Source organism: Gymnogyps californianus, chromosome 15, assembly GCF_018139145.2.
Source record: "Gymnogyps californianus isolate 813 chromosome 15, ASM1813914v2, whole genome shotgun sequence".
Classification (NCBI taxonomy): Eukaryota; Metazoa; Chordata; class Aves; order Accipitriformes; family Cathartidae; genus Gymnogyps; species Gymnogyps californianus.
This window is the reverse complement of record NC_059485.1, coordinates 13,974,250-14,001,938: the sequence shown is the minus strand read 5'-3', so window position 1 is coordinate 14,001,938 and position 27,689 is coordinate 13,974,250. Positions and strand designations below refer to the sequence as shown.

The following is a 27,689-nucleotide window of genomic DNA, read 5'->3' as shown; positions in this document are numbered from 1 at the left end:
ACTGAAAGTATGTGTACAGTGTATTGTTTTAAAATTATATTTAAATTCTACAGCACGCTTAGAAAAGAGACTGGAAAGGCTGTTTTAGACTGGAGAAAAAATTCTCAGTGAGGGACTTGAAAAGCTTAATCTGTTTAGTTTATCAAAAGGTAGATTCAGAGGTGATGGTTCTCAGCGTGTTCAAGGCAAAAAAGTGGAGGTACTAATGAACCCTGTAACAGAGAAAGCTTTAGCCATAAACTGCTCAAAACTGAAGCTAGATAAATTCAAGGAAGTAATAAAGTATGACTTTTCCTAACAGTAAAGGTAATTAACCTTTAGTTTAATAATGGTACAAGCAGTCAAAGTAAAAGTAGTGACTTTTCAGTGTTATAGATCTTTAAAACTGGATACTGCATAGATGATTTGCTTCAAGTAAATGCAAGTTTCTGGGTCTGGGTGAAACTGCACAGCTTATTCTAAGAGATTTGACAGGATCATCTTCTAGTTTTTAACTCAACGGATTTATAGTAATACAGGAAAAGAACAGCATAATCTATCACTGCCAGTAACATCTGCATAACTCCTCTTTGCTGAGGTAAGGGTGACAGATTATAAACCATTCTTGTATCTGAAACGTCAAAAGCATTCAGTAATTATGGCAAACCAAAGCTCCAGCCTTCCTTGGCCACCCAGATGACTTACTCAGAGATGTGTACGAAGATGTCGGGCCCTCCATCTGCAGGGGTAATGAAGCCATGGCCTTTGGAGCGACAGAAGCATTTACAGACGCCTTTGTAGATGGGACCCTCCGATGCTCTCACGGTTCTGCAAAAGAAAGCACAAAGAGCAGTTCATTGCTGAGCACAGATGCAACAGCTTCCAGGTGTGTCAGCCAGAGCACACTAAGCAAATGGGCACAATGGTCCAAATACTCACTCCCAGTGAGTATACTCCTCTGTAGTAACTGCTTAATACTCATTTCCATACACTGCACATGTTTTGCCTGTAGCATTTCTAAGGGAGATAAAGACGATGAAGATGTTTGCTAGCATTATAAACCATCTTGAATCCATCTGCTGTATCATCCTGACAAATTTTCTTTTAGACACTATACTGAATGTAAGCATCTTACACCTTTCATGAGTTCGGGAGTACCAGTGTGCACCTAGGTGTTGCATGTGCTTTCACAAATTTAACAGTAAGTGTGTGCATGTAGTATCAAGAGAATGCAGTGCATAAAGACATGTATAAATGTGTACACATATATGTATATACATATACACACACCCCTTCTATGTCTATGCATGTCTATTGTTAACCTGCCAGACTAGAATCCAGTGAAGTCAATATTTCACCTCCAAATGACTCCAGCAGGCTATGAAGCCTAACTGGTATGCATAACAACAAGACTCAAGACTGATCTCCTCCTCTACTGTCATGGGATCCCTATTTTAAAACAACACAGAGTTGAAGACAAACCTTTAGGATGACTTAACTGCCATCAAGAAAAATTACTTGCATGAACTATGACCCATCTTGAAAACTGTGTGATTAAATCCTTTCCCCCACCAAATATGCTCAGTTGAATCTCCAGGGATCCAAACTCAAATACTTTCATTAATGAAGCCAACTGTTTTAGACATCTTACAGGGTTTACACAGAGGAGTTTCTAGATCATGACCTTCTCACGCCATAACTAACCAGTAGGTTGCTTCTGTGTTAGAAGAGGATTTTGCTGTGATTCTTCAAAGTCAGTAAGGGATTGTGTTGCCATTTGGTTACATGCATCATGCCAATTTTGACATCACTTTCCCAAATGTTTAAAGTTTACTGAAGTCTAATAAAATCATTAAAAAGTGTGGTAACAGCTCTGTTCCTTAAGTCAAACTGAAACTAAAGAAATACAGTTGAAAGTGTTAAAGAAAGAAGAAATTTCCATTAAATCACTTCATTTCCAGCTCTATAAAGCTGTCGACGCACCTGACCCCACAAGTGCTTGTTACACAGAAAAGCACTCACTGCCCTAAATAAGCCATTAAAATTGAATTCCATCTTTCAAGGAGATAAAGCACTGTGGGGGATAAGGCCCCACACTTGCAATGAACCAAAATTAAATAATCCCACTGAATAATAAGCCACTGCGTGTCACATTCATCTTTTCTCTACCACTGTGGGGCCAGAGCTCACCTAGAGCTCCTCTTGTTTAAAGAGGACACTAAAAAAAAAAAAAAAAAAAAAAAAATTTAGAGCTATTTTGATTTTCAGGGCAAACAAATACAGCAAGATTCCTACACTAATTAATGATTAAAGAACTGTGGAAGCCAAACAACAAATTCTTTAGTTTTCTAAGAACCAGACTAGGATTAACAGCTGAGAAGAATTACAAAGAGTTCATTATTAACACAGCACTGAGGCAAGCTAGCTTGGAATCGTTTTTCAAGGGCAATCCCAATTATCAAGTCAATTATGTTCCTTTTAGCAATCTACTTCCATTACAAAGTTTAGGGCATTTGAAGGCTTTTGGAACTGACAACATATACATTCTTCTTCTGCTGCTGCCGTTCTTTTTCACCTCATTTTGAATACAGAAGTAATAATATGAAGCATCGTTGAGATTGATGCTATTTAAATCTGCACGGATAACTCTCGAAGAAAAGAGCTGGGTAACACTGCAAGAAGCAAAAAGGAAAAAGTATGCCAACTAGATTAAGCGGCACAAAATAGGCTAGCTGCGGGTTTGAGATCTTACTTCCACAGCGTTTCACTCAGCACTGCCAGACCTCCCTTACACGGAAGTAATTGCAAGACTCTGGCAGAAGTGCAATGGATTGACCACAGCTTCACGTTATACCCTCAGACCCTGATTCAAAGGCCGCTGAGATTAACAAAGAAGCCCACATTGCCTTCTGCAGGTCAGCACCTCACTGGGAAGCCCATCACAGGCGCTCGGAATTTTTTGCAATGGCCAAACCTTGCAACACCATCCTCTGCTGCTGCGCTGCAGAGGAGTACCCTTCATGCAGGGGGCTCCCAGGAGCCTGCACAGCACCACGGGGCCACAGGAAAGCTCAGGGAAAGCCAGCTCTGCTGTAGGATCGCTACCTCAAATAACTACAAATAGCAACAAACCTAATCTCATTTTATGGAAAACCTCATATAATCTTAGAGAATCAAAGAGATCAGGGTTCATACCTTGAAAACCAACGTATTCTTTTACAGGTCTATTTGAGCAATGTTAAGATGATGATATGAAAGCTGAATAGGAAAAGAAAACAAGCCCTCTGAAAAGTGACAGGGTCGTGGGCCATCCCTAAAATGTAACCTGGCTGATGGCAGCACAGGTGTCAGGAGTGAAAGAACTAAAACCTCCAGTGAGGTCTGGTCCAGTGCTTCACGGGCGGTGAGAAGAGAGGTCATACCAAAAAAGGAGGTGGAGCTGATGAAGAGACACCAACAGGAACTGGTCCTGAAAGCCACAACCCAGTGTCTGAAGTGAAGCAAAGCTTCAGACAAGAAACTCTGTTTTGAAAAATCTCAGTGTATTTTCCCCTCCCTGTAAAACTCTGGTCTTAAAGAGTGGAAAAGACTTTGAACATCCTTTATGCAAACACAGCATTGAAAAACTATAGGTGATTTGGACTAAAAGTCTAGTGGCATCAGAATTTATTGGAGAAGAGATAACAGTAAAATACCAAAGCATCTTCCAGATACAACACCTCCCTCCCCCCCCGCCAGCTCCCTTTACCTTGGCAGGGGGCGATCATTCTGCCCAAAGGCAATCATTTGGTTGTGTCTATGAAATGCAGGTTTCCCAGTACTCACGCTGAAAACGTCCTGGTCCGTCGGGTGGGCAGCGGACTGGGGATGAGGTACCCTCTCATGGGTGATGGGGAGCGATCTCTTGCCCTGCGGCTTTCAGGCAGATGGAGAGAACTGGGTGAGGGTGGAGAGCTGGGGGACTGCTGCGAGGCAGATGAAGTGGGCTCAGAAGACATTCCTGATGCCTGAGAAAAGCCTAGAGAGAGGAAAAGATCTGACTTAGCCCAAAATGGGAATTGTCATAATAGTCATAAATTCTTCAGCTGATGATTTTGTAAGAATACGACTCACTTCCTGCAGACGTACATGCGGACAGTTGCACCAAAAGCTCCTGCTCTGCGTCAGTGAGTTCATTTTTTTTTAAGTTTATTTATTTTTAAATCTCATAGCTTTTGTAAGCTGTACTAGGAAACTCCACTGAAAACAGATTACTCCACAACTAACACGTATTTGCTTACTCCTGCTTCACTCACAGGCAATGCTTCCTGAAGCAGAGCTCAGCCCCAGCACTAGGTATCGGTCTGCCCCATGCAGCTCCCAGACAGATGGGGTTTGACCACTAAAAGCACAGAGGAGTCTCCTGCATCTGCACACAAACACACATTACAAGAAAGAAACACTAGAAGAAGAAATGCTGAAATAAAGGCTGCACACCACTGCTGGAGGTTAGTTTCGTGGTGCAAATCACCGATGCTAACTTTGTTGCTGCTGCTCAGCTATTAGCACAGCTCTGTCAGAGCTCGTAACGCCTTCAGCTTGACTGCAAGAAGAAAATCATACCAGTGCTCCTTAATTCACTTCAGACAGAGTCAGACAGTTAATTTACTCTGCCAAGGATAGGAACACGGACAAAGCTGGGAGGCAGTGGCTGACCACAAGGAGGTGACCCCTCCAGCCTGCAGAGACCTGGCAGACCCAGCAGTCCCCTTTGGTAGGTCTGAGTCTGCTACAATCTTCCAGCAACTAGGAAGCCAATAGTCCACACTTGCGTTGAGACCACCAGCAGCCCAAGTCAGATTTGCTCTTATTCACATCCTACAGCAGAGGAGGGAGAAGGTCCCTTTCTCAGCACACCAACAGCAACACCCATCTCATCACACAACAAGCAAAACTCGCAGAATCCACAGAAAGAGAAGGACTGATGAGAAACAGCAGCAATTCTACACACACGAATGCACAGCTTACAGGTGCAGCAGTGACAGAAAGAAGAGAAATCAGTCAGCACTGCTCTGGTATTACTGTGCAAGTCCCCGTCCGCACTGGAAGGGGAATAAGCTGTACAAAAATAACCAATAAGCCACCACACTCTTACTTAAGAAAATCTAAAAATATCAGGATATCTGGATGAGTTAACAAAAAGTGTGGCGATCTGGGTCAAGAAAAGATCATGAAGGCAAGAAAAGCTGCCTTTAAGACCAATAGTTTCATTGAACTGAAATCTCTCATATCCATTATGCACCCTCCTTTTGACACCCACATTCCCCAGCCCATGAATTATGGAGTGGATCCTTCACATGACATTTGAGAGATGCAGCCTTCTTGTCAATGACAAATTCCCATTATTTCTTCCTGAAACTAAGGACTAAAATTAAAAAGGCCTCTTAAGAATGAAGTCACCAGGGAACAAAGGCTTTTGTGTTTAATTGCTCAGGGTGCTGAGAAGGTAGAAGTGGATAGTCATGTTCCCTCGTGTACCAGCTTGAGCTTTCCACACTGTTCTCAAGAGCAACAACTCAGCTGAAAACAAAACCACAGCTTTACGGATGGCGTTTCAAAGACAAATGGCGTTTGCCACCCGTGAGCTAATGCCCTGGCCAGCATCATGGCACAGAGTTCACCTGAGACCCAGATGATAACACCAAAGGGATGGGATTTTCCAAACTTCCTCTTCCTCCAAACAGACCTGCTGTACTGGCTGGTACTGGGGAAGTCTCCTCAGATTTCGAGACCTCTCCTTTGGGTGCCTTGCTTTCAAGGAATGCATGTTTGACATAGCAGGACTATAGTAAGTCACAGGAAAAAACAGGAGCAAACAATTAAAACCTCATTCTGACAACTCAGCACACATGGTCTAACCTTTGCACAAGTGAAAACGCAGCTTTCAGAATTGCACGCTTTCTTTCCTAATCTAAATATAAACCAGCTTGTCAGATTACAAGCAAAATGCAGAGCTATTCACCCATCCACAGCAATACAGTAGAGCCAACCACAAAGTACTGCCCATCCTCTTCCTCGAACAAGGGTAGAGAGGCAGGAGAATTTTCCCTCCTTTCTTTAAAACACAGATGAACCACAAAAATATTTACAAATAAAGAAGGCTAAATGGAGTTAGAAGTGTGCTAACATACGTTACTGTTCCCATTTATGTTATTTTTGTGCCCTCTGCTCTGTAAACATAAAATAAAAGTGATGTAGAACATTCAGTGCCATTTCACTGTACAAATACTTTTTTTGTTCTCTGCCCACGGCCAAAGTAGATGAATGGCCTCGACTCTCATAATTTCTATTACACAAGTCCTAAATCGTGATCAGAGCTTGGTGAGAGCTGACACACAAATGTACACAGCTGGAGGCAGCCAGGAGCAGCTATGCTTGACTGCACACCCACTGCAGCAAGCGAGTACAGCTCCGAAGAGGAGGGAATGCAAACAAGCAGCAATAGGAAGCCTGTGGCTACGCTACAGCTCAGCAACAGTCTGTATTGGCGTGTATGTTGTACCACTGCACATGCAAGTGCACCGGCACATCCGTTTGCCTCTTGGGCTTCTCCGACAATCGTAAAAATTGGATGCAATGAAAAGGATTGGACACTGAATTACCAAGTTTTACCGTGTGCGCTGTACACGGTAATGACAGCCGCTCCCACCTCCTGCGAACCTCCACTCAGCTTGTTCAGCACAGAAGATCACTTCATCTGAACCTTTTTGAAGACAAAGGTGGAGTTTAGCTATTTCAGTTCGTTCTGGGATGGCCACTGTTCATACAGGGATTAACTCATTTCCATTGGCAGCACTCTTGAAGGAGCAGAAATGCTATCCCCACTTGTATGCGCGGCTGGAGGCACTCTGAGGCTGGGCAGTGTTTACACAGGAAGCCTACAGCAAACACTCAAACCGAAACCCCACGTCCCCAGCCCTCCCAGCCTTCCTCTTCACACAAGTTTTGCCTTCCAAATGCAGTTACTGGCAGTCTTCAGAGATGCTTTTCAGATGTTATCCTGGGTTCTGAACTGACCCTCTGCAAATCAAGAATCACCCTTGGGACTCAGACAGCTGCCTACCAGCCCTTCCTCAGCAGCCACGAGTATCTTCCCCTCTTTGTGACTAACTGAACAAACCTACTTTCTTACACCTCTCACGAGCCCACCACCTCCCACTCTGTTTCCGTTAGTTTTCCCTCGTCCCTCCAGTCCAGCCAGCACTCTCCACTTCCTCATGGCAAGGAAGGCATCACATGAACCCCAGACAGTGCTAACGGAGCACCTCGCCCTGAGCTGCCCACGAGCATCCCACTTGCTGCGCCTTGTGAAGGCAGCCAGTACTTCATAGCAGCAAATCATAGCTACAAAAAGCCCAGCAGCGTGAGATTCCAGCTACGACAGAGACGAGGGACAATACAGACAGTATCTCTCTTCTGCTTGAGCCAGCAAAATATTTGCCTTTGGGTATTCCAGAATGAATGTAACATGACACAAGGTGGTGATATTTTCAGGCTCTTCAGGAAACTCCAATCACGTGCCATATTACCCTTAAATCTGGCCATATTTCAACATGCATCATTTATCTTTCACCAACGTGACTTTTTTTTTTTTTTTAGACTGTAGGTATGCACCAAACTAAAATATAAATAAAATAAATCACAGAAGCATCATGGAAAAAATAGTCTATTTTAACATTTCAAAGCAAAAATATATTTCTTTTTTTTACCATATTTTTCTCAGAACAATTGGCCAATGTGTACACAAAGAGACCCCAAAATGTCATCTGTAACAGGTGACCTACAAAGCACAGAGTGCAATACATGCAGGAGAAATTTCTGAGATTCTCCACAAAATACTACCCAAAAAATCTGTTGAAGTAATTAAGGTTGGGGGTATGTAAGTGCCACCATCATTTCTCTATATATCTATACATTCTTTTTCTATTCTTCTTTAAGTCTACCCCATACCTCTAAAAATACCCTAAAAATAGCAGTTTTGGGGAAGTTATCCATTCTGACCAGCACAACACTACCATGGAAATCTAGTCTCACTTTTAATTAAAGGAAATGCCTGGAAAAAAGTCAAAATGGATAGGGCAGAGTGACAGACTCCAGGAAATCTCTCTGTCTGTGAACGGTTTCTTCTTCACACAACAGACATTGCAACACCTCCAGCAGGCACAGAGCTCATCCCCAGGAAACGTTGCTCTGCATGCTTCAGTGCTCCAGCACAGAGAAAAAGCTCTTTCTAGCCTCCTTAGCCTGGAAACGACACTGTCTGGAGGAGCTGCTTTCAGAAGGTACCACGATGGTCTATGAACAGGACAGCACTGGCCACACATGCCTGGAAAACCAGGCCTTTCCTCAAACAGAGAGTGAGGTTTATGTACCCCAAGAGCAGCCGCGTTCAGCTGGGTTTTGCTGGAAGTTAGCTCTTTCATTTCAACCTCTAAGAGGAATGCGGACATCTGAAAATTTGTTTGTTTTCTGGGCTTTCCTTGGACTTAGAAACAACATCAAGAACTCTTTTTAAGTGACTCACCTTTAAATGTCCTGGTTTCGAAATTTATTCTACACAGCTGCATTTCTTTCCTTCTCTAAGGAAGGCATGCATATAAACCCCTGAGCTTTGCCTGCTCTTCGGCTGACAGCTACAAGCTCTTCTCAGCAGGAGAAAAAACACGGCTCAGTGGCACACGGTGAGCACTACAGAGACTGATTCTGCTCCAAAGTGCCCTTTCCCAACAGTAGGTCCCTTGCTCTCATCTACTGAAAGACTGAAGGCACTGGGCCCCTCTGCTCCCCGCATTACCTTGCCCCGATGAAGGAAAGGAACTGGGGGTGCTTGGCTCCCAAGGGTGCCCCCAGTTCTTCTAAAGCAGCTCCCAGCTCCCTGGCACCACTCCGAGGCACCTGAGCATCCACTCACCCTGAGCACCAGGCCACAGTACTGCTCCCAACCGCAGTTTCTTTCCAAAGCACTTTCTGGCACTTGGACCCCAGTGTACACAAGCATCCCAGTGCCGCAGAGCAACACAGAGTTAAGCACTTACAAAACACACACAACTACGAAGCAGCTGGTTCAAAAAGATTCCCCTTCCAGCTTAGTTTGCCTGACTAACTTTCCACATTTTCCACTGGTATTTAATTAACACTGAAACTCAGAGGAGTTGCAACATGCATCTGACATGTCAACACAAAGGATTCTGGTGTGAACATTATGCTCTTAGAGGCTGCAGAGGAGTGCCCACATACTGTAGCAATCTGGCAGTTAATGGAGACCAGGACATTGCCCAACCGTCCCCATGTCCAGTAAAAGCCTAATTATAAGGTAAGCAAAATACAACAACGAAAATTCCTATTGCTTGTCTGTGCATAAAAATTAATTTGGATTAAAAGAGAGTTGAGTTTAAGCAGCAACAGCTATTTCCAAGCAGTCTCAGCAGTGAACACCTTTTCCCCAAACGCTGTGGCTGCCCTTCTACTCCTCTAGTGAGCAGTTTGCTGTATCTGAAAGCAGCACTGCCCAAGCAGCACAAACCAGCCCTGCACAGCAGAGACCACAGAAAGGGGTGGGAGGGGAACCAAGTCATCAGCAGCCTATATAGTATATTGATAAAGATGAGGGCTTCTTACAGTCCTGTATTTTCCACTGTTCATGTAAGCTGCCAGATACACTTAAAAAATGCATTTAGGTTAAGGAAGAGAGTGGATAGTTAGATTAGGTACATTTCAACTGGTTTATGGTTATACTGAAGGATATATGGTGATACCGTGTGGCTCACTCCATCAAAAATACAGAGGAATCAAGATCCTCTCTCGCTGGAAATCCAGTATTTGCCGTGATTGATGCTGCATAAACTTCTTGCTCCCAATTGCCCAGAACAGAGTTAGCCAGGGTCCTTCGCTTGTAAGCAAACACAGGAGGCCATAACCAGCTGTAGTGTGTTGGCTGCCCCAGGTGATAGCGCTCACTACGATTTGCCTAAAGCAAGAGTGTGCACAATAATATGAGGAGGACCATATTTCATTCTACATCTTGTCAAAAAGTATTTCAGTGGGAGCAGAACACAACAGCATCCAGCGGTAAGGTCACTTCCTTGGGACAATGCTGGGCAGCAGTCGCCGAGCTAGGAACAGCACATCTCCCCTCACACTCTCACAGCACAAGTCCAAGACTTCAGCCTGCTTACAAAATCTCACTTATCTCTTTTTGTTTAAAGAGCAGATTACAAGAGATGGAAAACTCTCCCCAGCTCATGGCAAGCCTAGACAAGCAACGACAGGTCCCAGGCAAGCATCCTCCTCTGGGAGCTCTTCCCAAGCAAGGATGAAGATGACAGTTGAAGATGATGGTGGTAACTAGTGCATGCTAATCAGGTGCAAGTGTTGCCCAGTGACTGAAGTTCCTGTGCACATATATTATTGGCTAATGTCATCAAGTATTTAAATGACGATCACCTGCAATGCTGTTCACTTTGCTTTGGTTATCTCTAGTACAAACCAAAAAGTCCACAACAAGGCAGGGGCAGCAGGAAGAGGAGGGATTCTGACAAGCACCCGCCATGCCCACACTATCACGGCTGCAGGCACAAGGCCATGAGAACGGTATGAGAAGGGCATGAAAACAGCAAGGGAAAAGTGCTGTCGCAGCAGCTCTGGGAAACCCTGCCTGATCAGTCGGGGGAAAAGTCTGCGGTGCTGTGAAGAGTGGGCCCATAGCATTGCCAAGGCTAAAGGCTGGAAAGGACAGAGCTGTGCTCTGCGCCGGAGCTGCCATCTGCACGGTGTTAGCCTGTCCTGTGCACTGAAACCCCTCCCGTGGGGTGAGCGCAGGCATCTCCAGCACCAAGACGCGCCGTACAGTGGAGATGTAACCTTACCTGAAACGTAAGCCCACGATCAGTCTAAAGATTGTGCATACAGCTTCATTTCCTAGCTCATGCAAATCTGCAGCTTACAGAGCACCATGCTTGAAGTAAGTCTGGGAGACAGACCTGCACATCAGCCCCTGCACCGATTGCCTGAACCTGGGCAGGACACAGCAGCCTCTCACCAACCAAACATAGTGGGACCCTGCAGGAGCCACCACGGTGGGGATGAGCTATTACACCCACCCGCGTGCTGCTGGGGCAGCTAATGGCCCAGACCTGAGCCAGTCCAAGGCACGGCTGCATGCAGACTGTGAATCATCACTCCTGGACTAGCGAGATCACGATGCTGAGCCAGCACAAGCCTGGGGTGCGACGCACGGCGTCTTGCCTTGCTTGCAGTCTGCCAACTGCTTTCTGCATGAACTGCCAGTCTACAAACCCGGTTGTTTCTGTAGCAGCACAGTGACACTATGTCGCAGCACTGCCCAGCTGCTTGCAAAATCACTGCCAGCATCACCCGCGCTGCCAGAACCAGGAGCAGAAGCACATATGCCAACTCCCAAAGCCCTGCTCTAAGCACTCTTTCCCTGGAGCCAAGTACACAACACATCACCTCCAGTAGCAAGTGTTCGTTTCCCCAGATACAAGTTAGTCTTCACATATCCCAGACGGGCTGTAATAAAGGGACAGGGAAGTATGAAGGGAGACCACAAAAGGACTTTTGCAGTGAAACAGGGGAACATCAGGATGACTTTACTCAGTCTGACGCTGGTAGCCAGGTGTGGCTGCCTAGGTCAGAGTTAAGTGTAAGGTGAGTACACAGTGGTGCTTACCCTCAACATCTTTCCAGCATCCTGGATGTATGGTTTAAATAAATGCCAAACTAAAGTTTGCATAGTGGTATTTAATAACCTCCTATGAGTTTTTTCAGGCCCTTCCTGAGCTCATATAACCTTTTAGCATCCACACTATCCTGTGGCAAGGAGTCCCACAGCTTAACTGTCATGTGAAAAAAAAACCATCTCCGTTTAGTGGACAGTGAGGAGTGGCCGTCTTTACAGAGAAATTAAGAAAGGACAGTGAGATCAAAAGACAGAGCATAGCAAATAAGGTAAGGTAAGGAAAGGAAAGGGAAGGGCATTATATGCAAGGGACCAAACAGGAAAGAAGCATTAGCTCAGAGGAGCACACAGGAAAGGGTAGAGGCTTATTCGTAAATTAAACCTTAAATTTTCCACCAGAAGTGACATAAATGGGATAGAGAGCAAGAAGAGCTACAAGCTTCTTTCTGGTGTCCCCCCCACCACCTTTTAAATTTCTAAGTACAAAAGAAAAACCTGATGCCTTTTTAAAACACATCTTAGTATTTCTAAATCACTCCCCTGATCTGTCACTTGAATGGCAGCCATTACTCTTTCTTAGACAATAAACCTACTAGTATCAAATATTTCTAAAGAGTTAGCTTGTCAACAAGTTAGCTGGTTTTGGCCAGAAACCAGATATTATCTATTCAATGTTTTATGGTCTCCAGCACAGAACCATTGTATTGATCACTCCAGACTCCTGCTCCCTTCATCACGCCTCTATTAGCCAAGGCTGGGAACTCTGTTCTTGGATAGCAAGAGCAACATTTAATACATCTCATCCTATTCTTGCTAAACACGCTCAATCACAGTAAGCTTATGTATTTCCCAGATGAAGTACAATATATGGCTGAACAGGGAAGAAGCTGTCCCTTCCAGCACTTGCTCTCGAGCTCCGCAACTCAGCTCTTCTTCAGTGCTTTTGCAAGTCTGAAGCTCTCCCTCTGCCATTACTTCCGTGCTGGCACATCCCATGTGAATTTATTCCAGGATTTATTTCATTTTGGCAGAAAATATTTACACCAAAACATGAGAAATATCTCATGTGTCTTGTGTCTAAGTGTCTTAGGGCTCATCTACAAGGCAAATGGGCTTATACAGTGTCATACTATTATAAAGAATAGTTATACATATGTAAATCCCTAGGCACTTTTGAAAAGTTCTCCCTTTTTCAGCCTCCTCTCACATCACAAAACTTCAGCCGCTATTATGGGTAAGTTTGTTCATGTGCAACTTTGAGCCTTTTAAGGCTACTGAAATCCCCTGAAATATTTATGTGGCTCAAGTGTTACTCAGAACAATTAGTTCACTGTGTTTCCTCCCTAATCAACATTTTCAATAGGGGAAAACAGTTCACATTACAGAGATCTATAACCATGGAAATTTATGAGGCATACAAGTATTGGCAAAGGTAAAACTAATCCTCTAAGGATATTTCATCTGCCAGCATTACAGCAAGATGCAGATGGCAGGGTGGAGAGTCAGAAACCACTCACAAATAACTTGGTCCTCACAGCAGTACCACAAGGCACCCACAGATCCCAGACTCCTTTTTGCCAGGCCTGGCTCTATTTCCTGGCTATCCCAATGCACACACCATCTCCCAGTCTCACTGCCTGACACCTCCTATGCATATTTTTAAGGATCCTAGTCTAATAACCTGAGTATATTTCAATTAGATCTCTCAGCAATCAATTAAACAAAAGGTTTGTGATTGAGACGTCATTAGGAACCTGCATCAATATCAATTAATGACCGACAGATATGTAGTTTACTGAGGTACTTTAGGAAACAGAAAAGCCTCTGTATCTGACACAAGAGTGAAGAAAATGCTCACTTTCTGTTGAGCAACAAAGAAATGCTCTTGATTTCCATTAAAGCCTCCTCCTGTCCTACCCTGTCCCACAGTTTCCTACCTGCATCCTACTTCCCAGGCTTCAGCGGCACAGCAGCTCCCTACACAAGTGGCTGCACCCACAATAGGTTTTTCTACCACAGCAAAGTTTTAAAACTACATTACACCTGCATGAAAGGTTAGCAACTGGCTTCACCACTCCAACAAAGACAGCTTGATGAAACACACATTCAGCCTAATTGACAGAGCACTCAGAGGTGTAGAAATGCACATTCCATTAAAATCAAACAAAACGGAACATTTTTACACACGCTTAAAGACAGGAGATGGAATGACAGACCTAAATTTTAATAGAGAAAGTTCATATATATATGCTTATAGATCACTGGCCCATTTAACAATTGCATTTCTGTTGTTTTTCTTCCCTCCACCATATTTCTCAACCCAATTTACAGTATATCTCACCATGCTGTACGCAAACTTGTGCTTGTGACCCTGAGACCCTCCTCAGTGTCCTCATTTCCTCAGCTCTAAAGCGAAGATAACCACCTCCTTCACAGCAGCACAGTGAGGACCAGCCGTGTCCGTACCTTTGGATACAAAACCCTGACTGAGCCGCAGAGGTTCATCAGGCTGACAACAGCCAGCCTTGGTTCCCTGCTCAAATCCAGAGTCAGTCTCACTCCAGTCTGGATCATACCGCTGGAGAGGAATGAGACCTGAAAACAGACTTCCTGCAAACCAGCTTAATAGAGGGGGGTAACGCTCCCTCGCTTTCCTTTGCCAGAGGGCAACTGTGCTGTGCCTCTTCAGCCTGCATCTCGATTGTGCCAAGGCTTCATTACTGCTGAGCCCGTCCCAGCACCTGCCCCTCCTGAGGCCGACGTCTCTGTCCCGCAGCAGCAAGCGGAACACAGCACACTCGCTGCCAAGGTGCCTGTCCCAAGACCAAAAAACCTCCCTGCAAGAAGCCCCATCCTGCTTTTGGTGAAAAGGAGACTGAGGCAAAGGATCTTCACACTCTGCATTCGTGAATGCCGCTCACAAGCAAAAGTCATACTCATGCTCCACCGGGAGGCAAGTGCTTCATCAACACTATAAAATTAATGGTTAGTTCTTGACTCTCAAGCTGAAATTGTCTTAATTTGTTTAACTAACGTCTATAGGACAAGCACTACGTAAATACACACGTTGCACAAATCTGTTTTTTCTTACATAACCAAACTACTTGCAAAACAGAGAATACATAAGCAAACATACACATCCAAACCACTTGCAAAACAGAAAACGTTGCCATCTTACCTTACGTCTCGTTAGACCTCTCCTCAGCTCAGTCTTGGCAGCACAACTATCCCCACTGCAAGCTGCTGCTTTAGATAGATCTGTGTGGTCTACTGCACTGACAAACAGGTAGTCCCTATATGGCATAATCAAATCTGTGATTGCTTGAATAACAACACAGCCAAAGCACACACCCACAGCTCACAGCCTCCAGAACTGCTTCGGGGACAGCAGCCACTTCAATAAACACCCTGAACCCTTTGGAAACTACAGGTTATACAAATCCTCCATCACATCCTCTTGGATGGCAGGTTGGAAAACATCACTAATACACTTCAGACTTCTAGGAGAAAAATTCTTTTTAGTGTCAAAAATTGCTTACAATACCAATAGTCCAGCAAGTCTACTGTAGGCAACGCATCGTTCTTAGCAGACTAATGAGAAAACGGACCTACAGGGAGTTTGATTGCTTTTCCCGATTACCATGTGTGCACAACCTAGTCTTTCTTGCTCAGCATTTCCACTCTCTGCGTTCAGAGCCAGTTAAATGGCAAAAGGAGTCGTATTGTGTTTTACTGCCTGCAAAACCGCAGCGCCAGCACAGGCACATGTGCGAGGCTGGATTTCGTGCCTACTTACACGTCAACAAAACTATTTACCACGCTGTGATTTCGAGAGCTACGGCTCCAGTGATGTGCTGGAAGTGTACAGAACAGGACAGAGCTGTCCAGAATCACAGATGCTGTTGCTGTTATTCATGTCTACTGTGTTAATGCTCAAAAGCCAACACAGACCAAAGCAAGGGAATAGGCAACACAAGCTTTTCAGGGAAGGTAAAAATCAACTGTTATAGTTGAAAAAAAGCAGATCTAGAGGCATGTATGCTCTTCAGGTATAAAACTAAAAATCAATACAGAAGCACATGTTTAATAGAAAATTGAACTAAGCATTGTATTACAGCAGTCACTACCCCAAAGAGCTTTATCTCCTTCAATTGCAAACACAGAGGGAATGGGACACACAAGGAGAGCAAACACTGCAAACAGCAATGGTGGTGAGTGCCTTCATGAAAGATTATTTTGATTCTATTTACCTGTTTGGCCATGTGCTAATAGTTACATGACCTTAAGAAGTTAACATTTTCCAGATTTGCTCACTGGGAGCTGATAGCAGCCTCCCACGTGCATGTAGCCGCACACCAGCAGCACAACGGGGTAACCAGACCTACCACCTAGTGCCAGGGCTCCTGCACCAAGCCTGGGGGAAAGAACCAAGAAAACGGCCAAACCTAGAAAACCATACGTACTGAGGGCAGGGTGCAGGCAAGCAGGGGGGCACTGACAGCCAGCTGGCAGTCTTGACAGGGACGAATGACACCCAAAAGCAAGCTGGGCTTCTGCCTGCCACACACCCCCAGAGCGCAGGGCAAGCAGCCCAGCTGGGAACAAGCCCCCCACACACACCACAGGACACGCCAAGGATGGAGATGCATCTTCAATGCACCCCCTCACACAGGGCTCTCTGGGGAAGCGTTTTCATATATCCAAGAGTCGCAGCCCAGCACCCTACCCTGTGAGCTGGGACCCACAGCCTCTCCTGCCAAAAGCAGGCAGGAGTCATGCTTGCAGCCGGGAGGAAAGGCCTGCCGGGGTGCTCTTTCCTACAGCAGCCCCATGCACACAGCACTGGGGTGCAGTCCTTCCCACAAGGGTTTAACACAATGCACAAAGGGCCTGTACAGGAGTGACACAAAGCTGGAACAGACCCACAACCAAGAGAGATTCGAGATCAGTGAGAAAACAAAGGCAGGGAAATGTGTAACAGTGCCTTTGTTATTTTTATCTAGACCTATGTTTTGCATGAAACCTAGTGTGACACATCTAAGAAACCTCAGGTAAGCTTGCATGTCTGCCTGCCTCAGGAGCAAGTCATAAATGGCACTGGGAAACCAGGTGCATGCACGTCTGGTGGGTTCACCCTGGTCTTCGTGGCCAGGAGATCCCAGGCTGCATGGCCCCACATCGCTGGGATACCAGAGAGAGAGTTCACCCTCAGGATCTGTGCCAGGGAAGAGGCAGCACTGCAGCCCACCCACACTAAAATGCTGAAGAACAAATTCGATTAGGATCCCAGCCCCCAATTATACCAGCCTAGCGAGTGTCCAGCAAAAACACTTTTCTCCCCATGGGGCTGTGATAAATGCCAAGACAGCTCTGCACTACCTTTGTTTCTTATTTTATTCCTCTGGGAGGATTTTCAGGAGATGTTTGTCTACATGAAAAGCCTGAGGGATGGAAGGGTGGGAAAGGTCAGTGTGTGAAAAATTGACAGTGCAGGCAGCAGTATGATGACACCGTGACCCTGGGATGCTGCTGGCAGTGCCTGTGCAGCAGCTCTGCCAGATTCAGCCTGGCCTGGTTCCAGCAGCGAGTTTCTTTCCTGAAGTCCCTGCTACTGTGCGTAAAAGACACTGCAGTGCATCTCATGTCCCCAGGGAGAGATACCTTTCTTGCCTAAACTTGGTACTGGGGAAAAGTAAAAATAAAATTTTAAAAAATAATGTATCAGAAGACAGTGGAGCTGCACACATATCTATAAAGATACATTTTCTCCTCTAGAACCTGTGTTCTAAACGTTGGTGAGAATAATTTTTAGGACTCTGCCAGAGTTCCTGGGATAGGGAAAAGCATCCTTTCTGCATGGAAACAAAGCGCATGTTTATTCAGAAACTGAGACTTGTGTAAGATCACTTTTCAGACACACTTTCCATAATACCATAAAGCAGAAAGTGAACACAAACATTCACTCTATTTACTCTCTCCCCTGCCAGTAAATGAAAAACCCACCACATGAAATACTTTGAAATACTTTAAGAACTCCTCCTACCAGTGTCTATCACAAAGAGGCTCTATGAAAAGGCTACCACCAGATTTCATAATCCCCATTGCTAGATTTTCTCCAAATATTGGAGGAAACAGAGTCACAATCTACACAGCCAAGTATATTCTGTCTTTCCTGGCTGCTGTCAGCAGAGCTCCTGGTCTGGACATGCCACTGCACAGACAGGCACTGCCTTGCTGAGCTGGGTGAAAAAATCCGAATCATTTATTAATGCCTCAGTAACACGTGTAAATTTTGTAAACAGGAAATTCTTTTACGTTGCTTTTTGGCAGTTTTGTTTACCCTTTTGAGTAATTGTCAAGAAGTTGCAATCATGATTGTGGTTTACTTTAATCAAGTAACTGATGTAACTAAAAACAAGCAAATGCCTTTGACCAGCCTTCTGAAACCATATCACGAAGAGAAAGCCACCAAACAATAATCACTGAGAAGGCAGGAGCTCATAAAACAATATAGTCCATATCGCTAGAGTGCCTTGGTCAACCTGACTGGCTGGGCAATGTAAACAAACCAAACATTAAACGAGTACTAACATAAAAAGAAAATTCCTCCCCAACTAGACAGGCAAGATTAAATAAATGTTTATTTCCTGGACACAGACTACTCTTTGTCTGGACAGTCTCTTAAATAGCAAGCGGCAAAGAATCTCAAAGCTTGGGAAAAGCAGTGCTCCTGGAAAGTCTGAAGATGCAGAGTTGTGCCTGAAGGAAAGCAGTGTGACTCCCCATGGCAGAGCTGCCACAACAGAATACACCATCCCTCCCACCCTGCCCCAAAACCAGCACTGGGAGGGCAAGGTGAACATCAGATGCTGGGTTGGCTACAAACCTCCTTACTGCTTCTCCCAACAGTCAACTGCATAACAGCTTTTTGGAAGCAGAGGTTCACACTCCAATTCTCAGAATTTTTTTTTTTTTTTTTTTTTTTTACTGTTAGTCATCAAAAAGCTGCAATTGCAGCAGGCAGCTGTGTCTCCACACCAACTGGCAGTCTGTCCTCCACCACGGGACAAACACACCACTGCTGATGTGACATGCAGCACGCTACGCGCGGCTGAGCAAGACAGAGACCCATTGCTACAGGCTCCTACAGTGCAGCGTGGGAGCGCTCATGTCTCATGGCCGCAGTACCATCAACGCTCGATCCCGCTTGGCTTCCCACCCCAGTTTCGCAGCAGTCCCCAGCGCGTTAGCTCACGAGCTCCCACTCAAAGCAGCACCAACACATACTTTGCTTTCCTTCTTGGGATCAGCCTTAGCTCTTAATGCTCTGCCACTTCTGAAGTCATATGCTGCTCATGAGGCATGGCAAAGGACCAGCATGGTTTAATATTCAAGAGAAGCTATCAAGCCAAGGTTCTCTGTCTTCCTTCGTCCCACACAAAGCGGTCTGTGATCAGATCAGGCATGGAGCCATCAGGGTAAGGAACACAGCGGCGCACGCAGGCTTACTTGCTTTTTCCAGAAAACTGTAATAGGGCCCTTCCCTGCAACGCTGCTCTTGGAGGAAAACCACCAAGGGAATTACCTGCAGGTTACTTTGTTTTCTCTGTGCCCTTATCCCTCTGCTATCTGATCACCTTTCAAACGGAGGCTGCAGCTCAACCCCAAGTTTACCTTCCCAGACCCCGTTGCTAGGTGAAATGTATGGTCACAGGGCACCAAACAGAATTATTGCCCAAACAGCCCGTCAAGAACGCAAAAGCCAAATTCACATTTGCTGTCCTTGAAACACCCTAGTATTTAAACATCTGTCGAGACCTTCACCCTATCTCCAGCTCATCCCTGGAGAAATACAGAATTCAAGGCAAGTGCTAGATTAGCCTGCAAAGCCTAACACTCACACCACGGATAACGGGTCAAAAATTCAATGTTTGTTTCCTTTAGACTACTATTCAGTTTCCAAATTGCATTAATAATGCAGCAACCTCTTAATGCGAGTGTCGTTACCCCCAAGATACTCAATTGTTATTTAAAAAGGATTTCTTAGGTTACTTCATTATTTATCTATATTTTAAATTGACCCAATGAAAAAAGCAGCTGTGCAACAGCCTCAAACCAACGGCAAATAAAGAACCAGCAAACCTCTGAAATCAGTCAGTAAGATTGCAGCATCAGAGGAACCACACAAATGAAACCTGATTTAACTGAAGCGGAAGGGGTTTTCCAGGCTGCTGAAGCCCCGTCCATTAGCGCAAGGTCAGGCTCCCAAGGCAGAACCCATGCCCCATTTACGCATAAGCCCTACAGCCAAGCCAGAGAAGACGCGACTTGACTCGTGTGGTATTTTACAGCTTCCCTGGGGGAGAGCAAACAACAGAAGCACCACTCTAATGTACTCCACATGTCCCCAAAATGACAGAAACGCAAGCTAAGTAAGTGTCTTTCTGCACCACGCAGAGACAAAGAGTCAGTTTGGTTCCTTTCCCAGATGCACCTCACAGCTGCCACCGAGGTGGAGATGGTGCTCTGAGGTGCCACCTCATGACAGAGTGGTTCCCATCTCTGCATCTTCTGTTCCTTAATGTCTTTTTTTCTTAGTAACTAGCTGAGGGGAAAAAAGCAAAGTCTTCCTCTGAAGTGATCTCGCTCATGCCTGTTTACAAAAACCAAGAGGCAGCTGTTTATTCTCAGAAAGGGGAGACTGTGCAAGAAGCAATGCTGCAACAGGGAGAGTTCAACGCCATGTATGCAGCACTGTCTTTGTTAGCTGCACAGACACCATTCACCGCCCCATTCAGCGCTCTTCCTGATAACATGGGTTATATCACACAAGCTACATCCACATGCATGTCATGAAAAAGGAGAACAGGCACAAAGAAAAATCCTGAAACTGCTACCTAGCTAGCAGAGGTCAGCTCAGAGCAACAAGATTACAGAACTGAAAGAGCAGAGAGCAGCGCAAGGCTATGGCTGCTTCACTCAGGCTCTGAGTTACCCGCTGCAGCCCCCAGAGACCATCCGGACAGGCAGCGATGAATGGAAATGAGCAGAGATCAGTGTGGGAGGCAGAGGGAACCAAGATAACTGCTCCGTCCAGGGGGCTGCCTGGGACATGAGGAATAGACAATATTACACTGAGATAGAAGGAAGCAAAACAACTGTCTCTACCCTGTCCTGAGAGAAAAGAGAAAGCGCTTAGTCAGATGAATGCTTTCTATTTTTCATTTTACCTGAACTATGCTGGGGAGTGACACACCATGCAAACCCAAATCACCACTCTGCATCACTGGTTTCTCTACACAGTGTTTCAGCTGTTTCTTTTTGTTTGGTTCTCCACATCAACCTGTTGCAAAAAGCAGGATTTGAGTTTTGTTTTTTTAAAACTGTTGTGCAGAAAAAAACCCAAACATGCCATTTCATTCCTTTTTTCCTCTTCAAAGATTGCCACCCCTCTGCTGTGCAGAGTTCCCAGCCCTGCTGCCCGCCGCCCCCCAGGAGAAGACAGCTCCCAGCCCCAGCGAAGGGATGTGATCCCCCTCGCACCAACTCGCTCCCCTCCCCTGCTCCAAGGTGGAAGTTGATGGGTTTTGCACTTTTCAAACTCAATTCCTCTCCTTAGTCTCTGTCAGAAACCTTCCAGATGAGGGGCAAGTTAACCATCAACTCTCACCACCAACATCCAGAATATTTATCAATCTAAACTTGAACAGTTACAATCTCATTAAATTTTGCTAATGATGATCCTCAACAGTCTTCTTCCAAGTTTCAAGCAGTTACTATCAATCCCTGCCGAGTCTACCCATGGGCAGTGATCCAAAAATGGTTCCCGATAGAAACTTGAGACAAAAATAGACAAAAAGGTGAAATTAGTAACAGCTTTTACCCTGAAGCCACCCTAGCCACAACCAGCAGGCCCCAACTGCTTCTGCACCCCACAGCCCACTCACACTGAAATGGAAGCAGGGGAAGGATTTCTTTACTTCTGCCACTGCCAGGCTTAGCACCAAGAACAACCTTGGCCATTGCCCGCTGGTCCTATCACCTAGAAATAACCCCCCATACCACATTTCATCCAAAGAACCACATTTTGTGTAGTGTAATACCAACACGGTCTCGCAGTTTGCTGTAAGGGAGCATTACTAGCAGTAGATACATCCATATTCATGGTGCATTTAATTCTTCAAGCGTATATAAAGACTGGATTCACCACAAGTACACCACTACCCAAAAAGCAATAGTCATAAGAGAAGACAGAAGTCAGCATTACCTAGCTACTTTCAAATTACTTGTATGCAAATATTTCCGTGCTTACGTGCATGCAAGTAAAGGAGGAGATGATGCTGGTCAAAATATTTACAGCCATGGGCAAACCACAGTGACAGAAGCTCCGGGCAGTGGAGAGGGTAGTTGTAGCCAGAAGCAGGTGCACAGGACACGGGGACAGAGAGGCAGCACAAGCACGTGGCTGGTCATGTCACACGTGGGTGTTACGATGCACACAGGGCTGCGGGATAAGCTCCAGCCTCAGCTCTGCCCCTGCAAAGGGCCACTCGCAAGAAACGTGGTTTCTCTCCTTTTACACCCCCACGTAGCTTGTGAAAATATACCCGTTGCCAGAGAACAGTCACATCCTTCTTACATTCTCTTTGGTGCACGCAATTTTTTTCTGTAAACACACAAAGTCTTCACATGTGCATACTTTAAAAAAAAAAAAAAAATCCTTACTACATGTTGGTTAAGCCTCTTTAGATTTAACAAGATACTAAGCTGCATTTGTGAAAGTGCAAGCCCTCTGCAGCTACGTTCACAGGACTTGCTATCTTCTATTATTAATAATCCAGAGAAGGAAACAAAATATGTTTGCCAAATATAATGTAATAATCAGAAGGTGAAGGTTAAGAACAGCAGTCAAAAAAACCCTTCTCAACCTCACAAAAAATAATGATCAGCAGGGTCATGTCAAAGCAGCCTTAAAATTTTCTCAGACTCTCCAAGAAATCAAATCTGGCACCACAGAAGGTTTTGCAAACATTTCTCAGAAGTAGCTCTGCAGTTCCAGCAAAAACAGTGTCAGAAAAGAACATCAAATCCCCTCCCTAAAAGCCAAATTCAGAAGCACAGATCCAAAAATTAAGCTCAGAGGCTTCTCTACAGGGGCAAGAAGTGACACGCATACACATCCAACATGCAAACAGAAGATGAAATAAGGGTTGTTTTCCCCAGTTTTAATGAATAGAGGTGCTGACTGTAAGAGCGAACCGTTCATGCCACAGCAACAGACTCTCTAGCAAGACTCTGTAAGAAGTTTTGAAGTATCATTCTAAGCAACCAGTGCTGTTAGACCTTTTTCTTCCTAGTGGGAGAAAGCTCCTATTTAGCATGCTTTGTCTTTCTCGTGATTTATAAAATAAACAATTGCGACTGTAACAATGACACATCCCCAGCTCCTAAGTGCAAAAAAAAGCAGAAATAAGCGTTAAGAAAAAAAAAAAAAAAAGGCAAGCAAACTAGCCCTAGTATCTTAAGCGAAATAAATCCACTGAAACGGAGGAGGCGAGAGCAGAGCACGATGCACCTCCCAGCAGGCACACCCGACCCGGCTTCCCTCCCCTGCGCGGTGTTTCAGCCCCGAGAAGGGCTGCCCGAGCCGGCCGCGCCGCGCTCCCGGCGCGGAGCGAAAGGACCTTCCCCACCTCGCCCCCCGGTTCCGCCCTTTCCCCGGGAAAAACCACAACCAGCCACAACAGCAGCCCCAAGTCGTCGTCGTCGTCCCCCCCCCCCGGCGGGAGCTGCCGGCAGGCGGCCCCGGCCGAGCCCCGCTCACCTCGGGCAGGACGGAGCTCGGCGGCCGCGGCGGGCCGGGCTGGCGGGCCGGGCTGGCGGCCGGGCTGGCGGGCGGCGCTGGCGCTGCCGCGGCGCGCCCCGCGCTATAAGGCGGGTGGGCCGGGCCGGCAGCCCCGGCCGCCCCGCTCCGCCCCGGCCGCCGCCTTCCCGGGCGGCCCCGCCGCCCTGCCCCGGCCGGGGAGCGCTCTCCGCGGCCAGGGGAGCGGGGGCTGCTCGGGGACCCCCGGCCCGGGCAACAAAGCCGCAAGCTGGCGTCTTCAGATGCGGTTTACTAACTCGAGAGCTTTGCTTTTTTATGTTTAGTTTTATTCGCCCTCCCCATGCAGTTCCCGCGGTGGGGGCCACACACAGAGTGCACCTCACCGCACACGCGGGCTTTTCTCCTGCTAGCAGCCACGGAGACCACCACGCTCGGCCCCGAGCCCGTTTGTCAAAAAATAAAATTACAATAGCGAAGTGAAAACGGTGTTAAAGAAGGGATGATATGGCCAGAGAGCTCAGTAAAACCAGTTACAGAAGAACAATCCTGGTAAATTTTACAGAATTTTGCAATGAGGAAGGATGAGGAACTGAGCCGTGGTGCAAGCTGATGAGAAAGCCCACGCACGTCCTCCGTAGCAGCATCATTTGCATGTGTTTGGCATCTCCTGCATGAACCAGAGCTGCCACAACAGGGCCTGAAGTGCAAGCTGCAGCAGGACAACTGATGAGACAGTACAGGACAGTGAAGAGGACAAACTCTCAGTTAATGGTCATGGATTTTACAAGGCACACAAAAATCACTGAAAAATGTTAGGGCAGAGAGAGCTGTCTTCATCCAGTATCCAGTCACCAGAGTTTTACCAATGCTTTCATTTGCACACAATTTTCCTAGCTGATAATAAACCACAGTATTTTAGAACACGGCTTTAAAAAGACACCTTAGGCACTGAATTCTTTCTGGTTCTTTTCTACTTATAGGTACCAGACAAAGCATGTCCTCTTATCATTACAAAGGTAAGATCTATAGAAGTGCACATTCTTTCAGCCAACCATAATCACATAAGAAACAGCAGTGTGCAACTTCTGGTAAAACTACCACAGATTTTGGCAGAGCTTTTTTTCACAAGGAAAAATAAACAGAAGTCCTATAACATACAGTGTTTGATCTGAGGCAGGGGATCTAGAAGAGGTCGCACAATATGAAGTAACCAGCTTCCTATGGAAGACGACCATGTGGTTGACAAAGTATCTTACGTCTCTGTTCAGTTCTGTTCTGCACAAGAGCTTACCCCTTTGTCAGATACATAGTAATGGAACTGATGATTTCTCTTGCTTAAAACATTAATTTTATTCCTGGAAATCTTTCGTCTTTTGCTTTGGGTGGCAAAACTGACTGATTTTTTTGAGGTGGAGGAGGATGAAGGGAAAGCACTACATAAGTAAGCACTGCTCAGAGCAATCTCCCCAGTCACACGGTCTGGGACTACGGCTGTGCTTTCCTCAAAAGTTCAGCGCTTGTGAGTCATCCCTCTTCCTTTCCCCTCTCTCCCTCCTCTTCCCAAACAGAAATGCATGGCCTATGGGAGATACATGACAACATATGTCCACAGTCATGAAGCTGTTTTTCAATACTAGATTGTGGGCTTGGGGGACCCTCCATGTGAGCGTGCATGCATCCCCAGCTATCACAGTTAGGAAATGTGATTTTGCCTGCTGCTTTTTTCACCAGCTGCTGGAAACAAGAGAGGTTCCAGCTTCCCCCTAAATGCCAAGTTGTCTCCTTCCCCTTCTCCTTTCCCTCAGTACAATTACTAATGACCAGTTAATGATCTTCAGCACACGGCCTACCTTGCGCTCCCTGTCCCTGCTGTGAGGCAGCCAGCAAGCAGGGTGGCATCGGCTCCTTCCCAGGATGCAGGCAGGGCTGGGAACCCTCCCCAAGGCCACTGCTGTGGGGTTGCTGGGTGCCAGCAAGGGGTACCTCACAGTTAGGAGGAGGGCAGGAGGTAGTCCAGAGCTGCGGGGCTCTCCTGTCTCTCCTTTCCTGCTGGCTGGTTCCTGCTTACTCAGACCCAGCTCAGGGCTGTTGCACGGACCAAGCACTCCCCTCAGCAGTCCTGACAGGGAAAAAACAGAAGGATTTCTTGATAGCATAGCATCATTATACCACTTTTCATTCATTTAAAGTATTCAAAGTGCAATTACTTACACAATTTGAGTCAAGGAAATGAGTGTGTAGGGGGGAAATGTATCAGCTAACGTGATTCATTAGTAAAGGTGGGTGATACACGTCCCTGCGCAGCAGCAAGGATGAGGTGGCTTGAACAGCTCTTAAATAATTAGATGGGTGCCAGTACTCGACATAGGGCAAATACTTTCCACCTATATTAGAAAGGCATGAATTAGTCTAGGACAGCTCCACACATCGCAAAGGCAATCCTGATTTCCAATTCCAGCTTCTGGACTCATTTTTGGAACTATTTAATCTAAAATATATTGTTGGCACAAGCACAAAGAGTGTAGGGTGGACATGAATGAACTGTGCCTGGAAATTAGAAGCAGGCTCTTAATGATCAGAGTAATCAGATTGTAGCAGAGAATAATAGGAGGAAAAATACCCCTAACTCCTTGAATATGTGGCATATTAAGTATGCTTCAGTCCAGAGTGCTCCATTGCACTTTATGTTTTCATGTCCAGTTGCAATGCTGACTGGAAATTGAGCAATGCAACACCAATGTGCCAAACCGAAAGCATGTGATCCGCCTTTCACTTAAAGCTGCTTACTGTACAACAGGATACAGTCATTCTATTTTATAAGATCTATTTTTTCATACCAGGTATCTGACAAGTTATTGTGTGCTCTCACTATCTTAATTATCTGTAATTTTGAATCATGCTTCAGATGAGTTCTGTTCAGTTTGCAAAGTGTAGGAATTGAGGACATCTTTGCTGTTGTCAGATAAATCACAGCAACAAGACTAGAGGAAAAAAATGGTCGTAAAGAAACAAATCTCCATCTGTGGTTAGGGTTTGGAATTCAGTTAACGCTAATTACAGATACAAATAACCTTGCAAATACTTCACAGATATTTGAAATAATGAAAACAAAGTCCCAAATCGCCATATAGTCATCAATAACACAGTGTAGTAAAAGTAGCACTAACACAACCTTCTCAGCAACAACTTAGTCAAACATCTTTCCACCTTTCCCTCAGGGAGAGGATTTAGCCCCCAAACTTAGTTATCAAATCCAGAGCATTCTTAATAGCAGGATGAGAAACGAGTTCCAGAGCCTCACAGCCAAACTTGGGACACTATGTCATGGACAAGGAGTAAGTCAGCTCCAGGTTGTAATCACCTCCCATTTTGTACTCCTGGAAGGTGTACCAAAACCCTACCGAACACGTATTGTTAACTCTTCATTTGGCCAGCTGGCTACTTCACTTGGCTAGTGAAATAGTGAGAGCTGAAATGAGCTGGCCTTTAGCAGGCTTATCTTCTTATGTTCATTCTTCCTTTTCTTATACTAAAACAGTTCCAGGTTCTTCCTCCCACTATTTGCATGTAGGTGAAATTTAGTTGCCTTTGTTAGGAAGCAAGGGACTTCATACCAGTGCGGGAGTTATCAGTGAACAACTTGGCAGGAGGCATAATCCATCTAGTCACTGCAGATCATTTTTTCTCTTGGCTAGCATGTCTTCAGGTTCCACTCCTTCTAAAGAAAGACTATGTTTATCATGAGCAGAGGAATCTTTTAATGCATGAAATCAGACAGAAGCCACACGGCTACCAAATATTTTAGGGTCAGTCAGGTTGTCTGTCCATTGGTCTTGAGGCAGTCACCTAATATTCAGCTCTCAAACCTGTTCTTTCAGATTGCTTGTCTTCACAGTCAAAAGGATACAGTTTTTTACTTCAGGAAAAATAACGTATATGGATTGTGCTGAAGTAGAAACAGAGAAAAGCTGAGCCTTTCAGCAAGGTAAGCTCCAGGGAAATTGTGGTGTTTTAAGACCAGTATGTCTTGTCTTCTCTGTGTTTTTACTTCACATGCAATAGGCACACTTAAAATAACCCAAACCCCATTCTAGTAGGAAAACAAGGCCTTAAAGAAGAACTGTTTACTCTGCCATTTGCTTTTTATTT

The 27,689-nt window shown here is 45.4% G+C and overlaps 1 protein-coding gene across 2 annotated transcripts in view; it reads right to left on the bottom strand.

Annotated features, from left to right (window-relative positions):
- CARHSP1 (calcium regulated heat stable protein 1) overlaps positions 1–25,427 on the bottom strand; it is a 37,967-nt gene extending 12,540 nt beyond the window's left edge. The window contains exons 1-3 of one of the 2 annotated variants that reach the window (XM_050905913.1): positions 25,391–25,427; positions 3,805–3,997; positions 685–807 (exon numbers count right to left, since the gene is read on the bottom strand). In XM_050905913.1, the coding sequence (XP_050761870.1) occupies positions 685–807; positions 3,805–3,977 (296 nt within the window). In that variant the 5' untranslated portion in view covers positions 3,978–3,997; positions 25,391–25,427. Of the gene's footprint in view, positions 1–684; positions 808–3,804; positions 3,998–23,540; positions 23,574–25,390 lie in introns of those variants that run through there. The other variant, XM_050905912.1, reaches the window with a different exon arrangement.
- Positions 25,428–27,689: the final 2,262 nt, after the last annotated feature.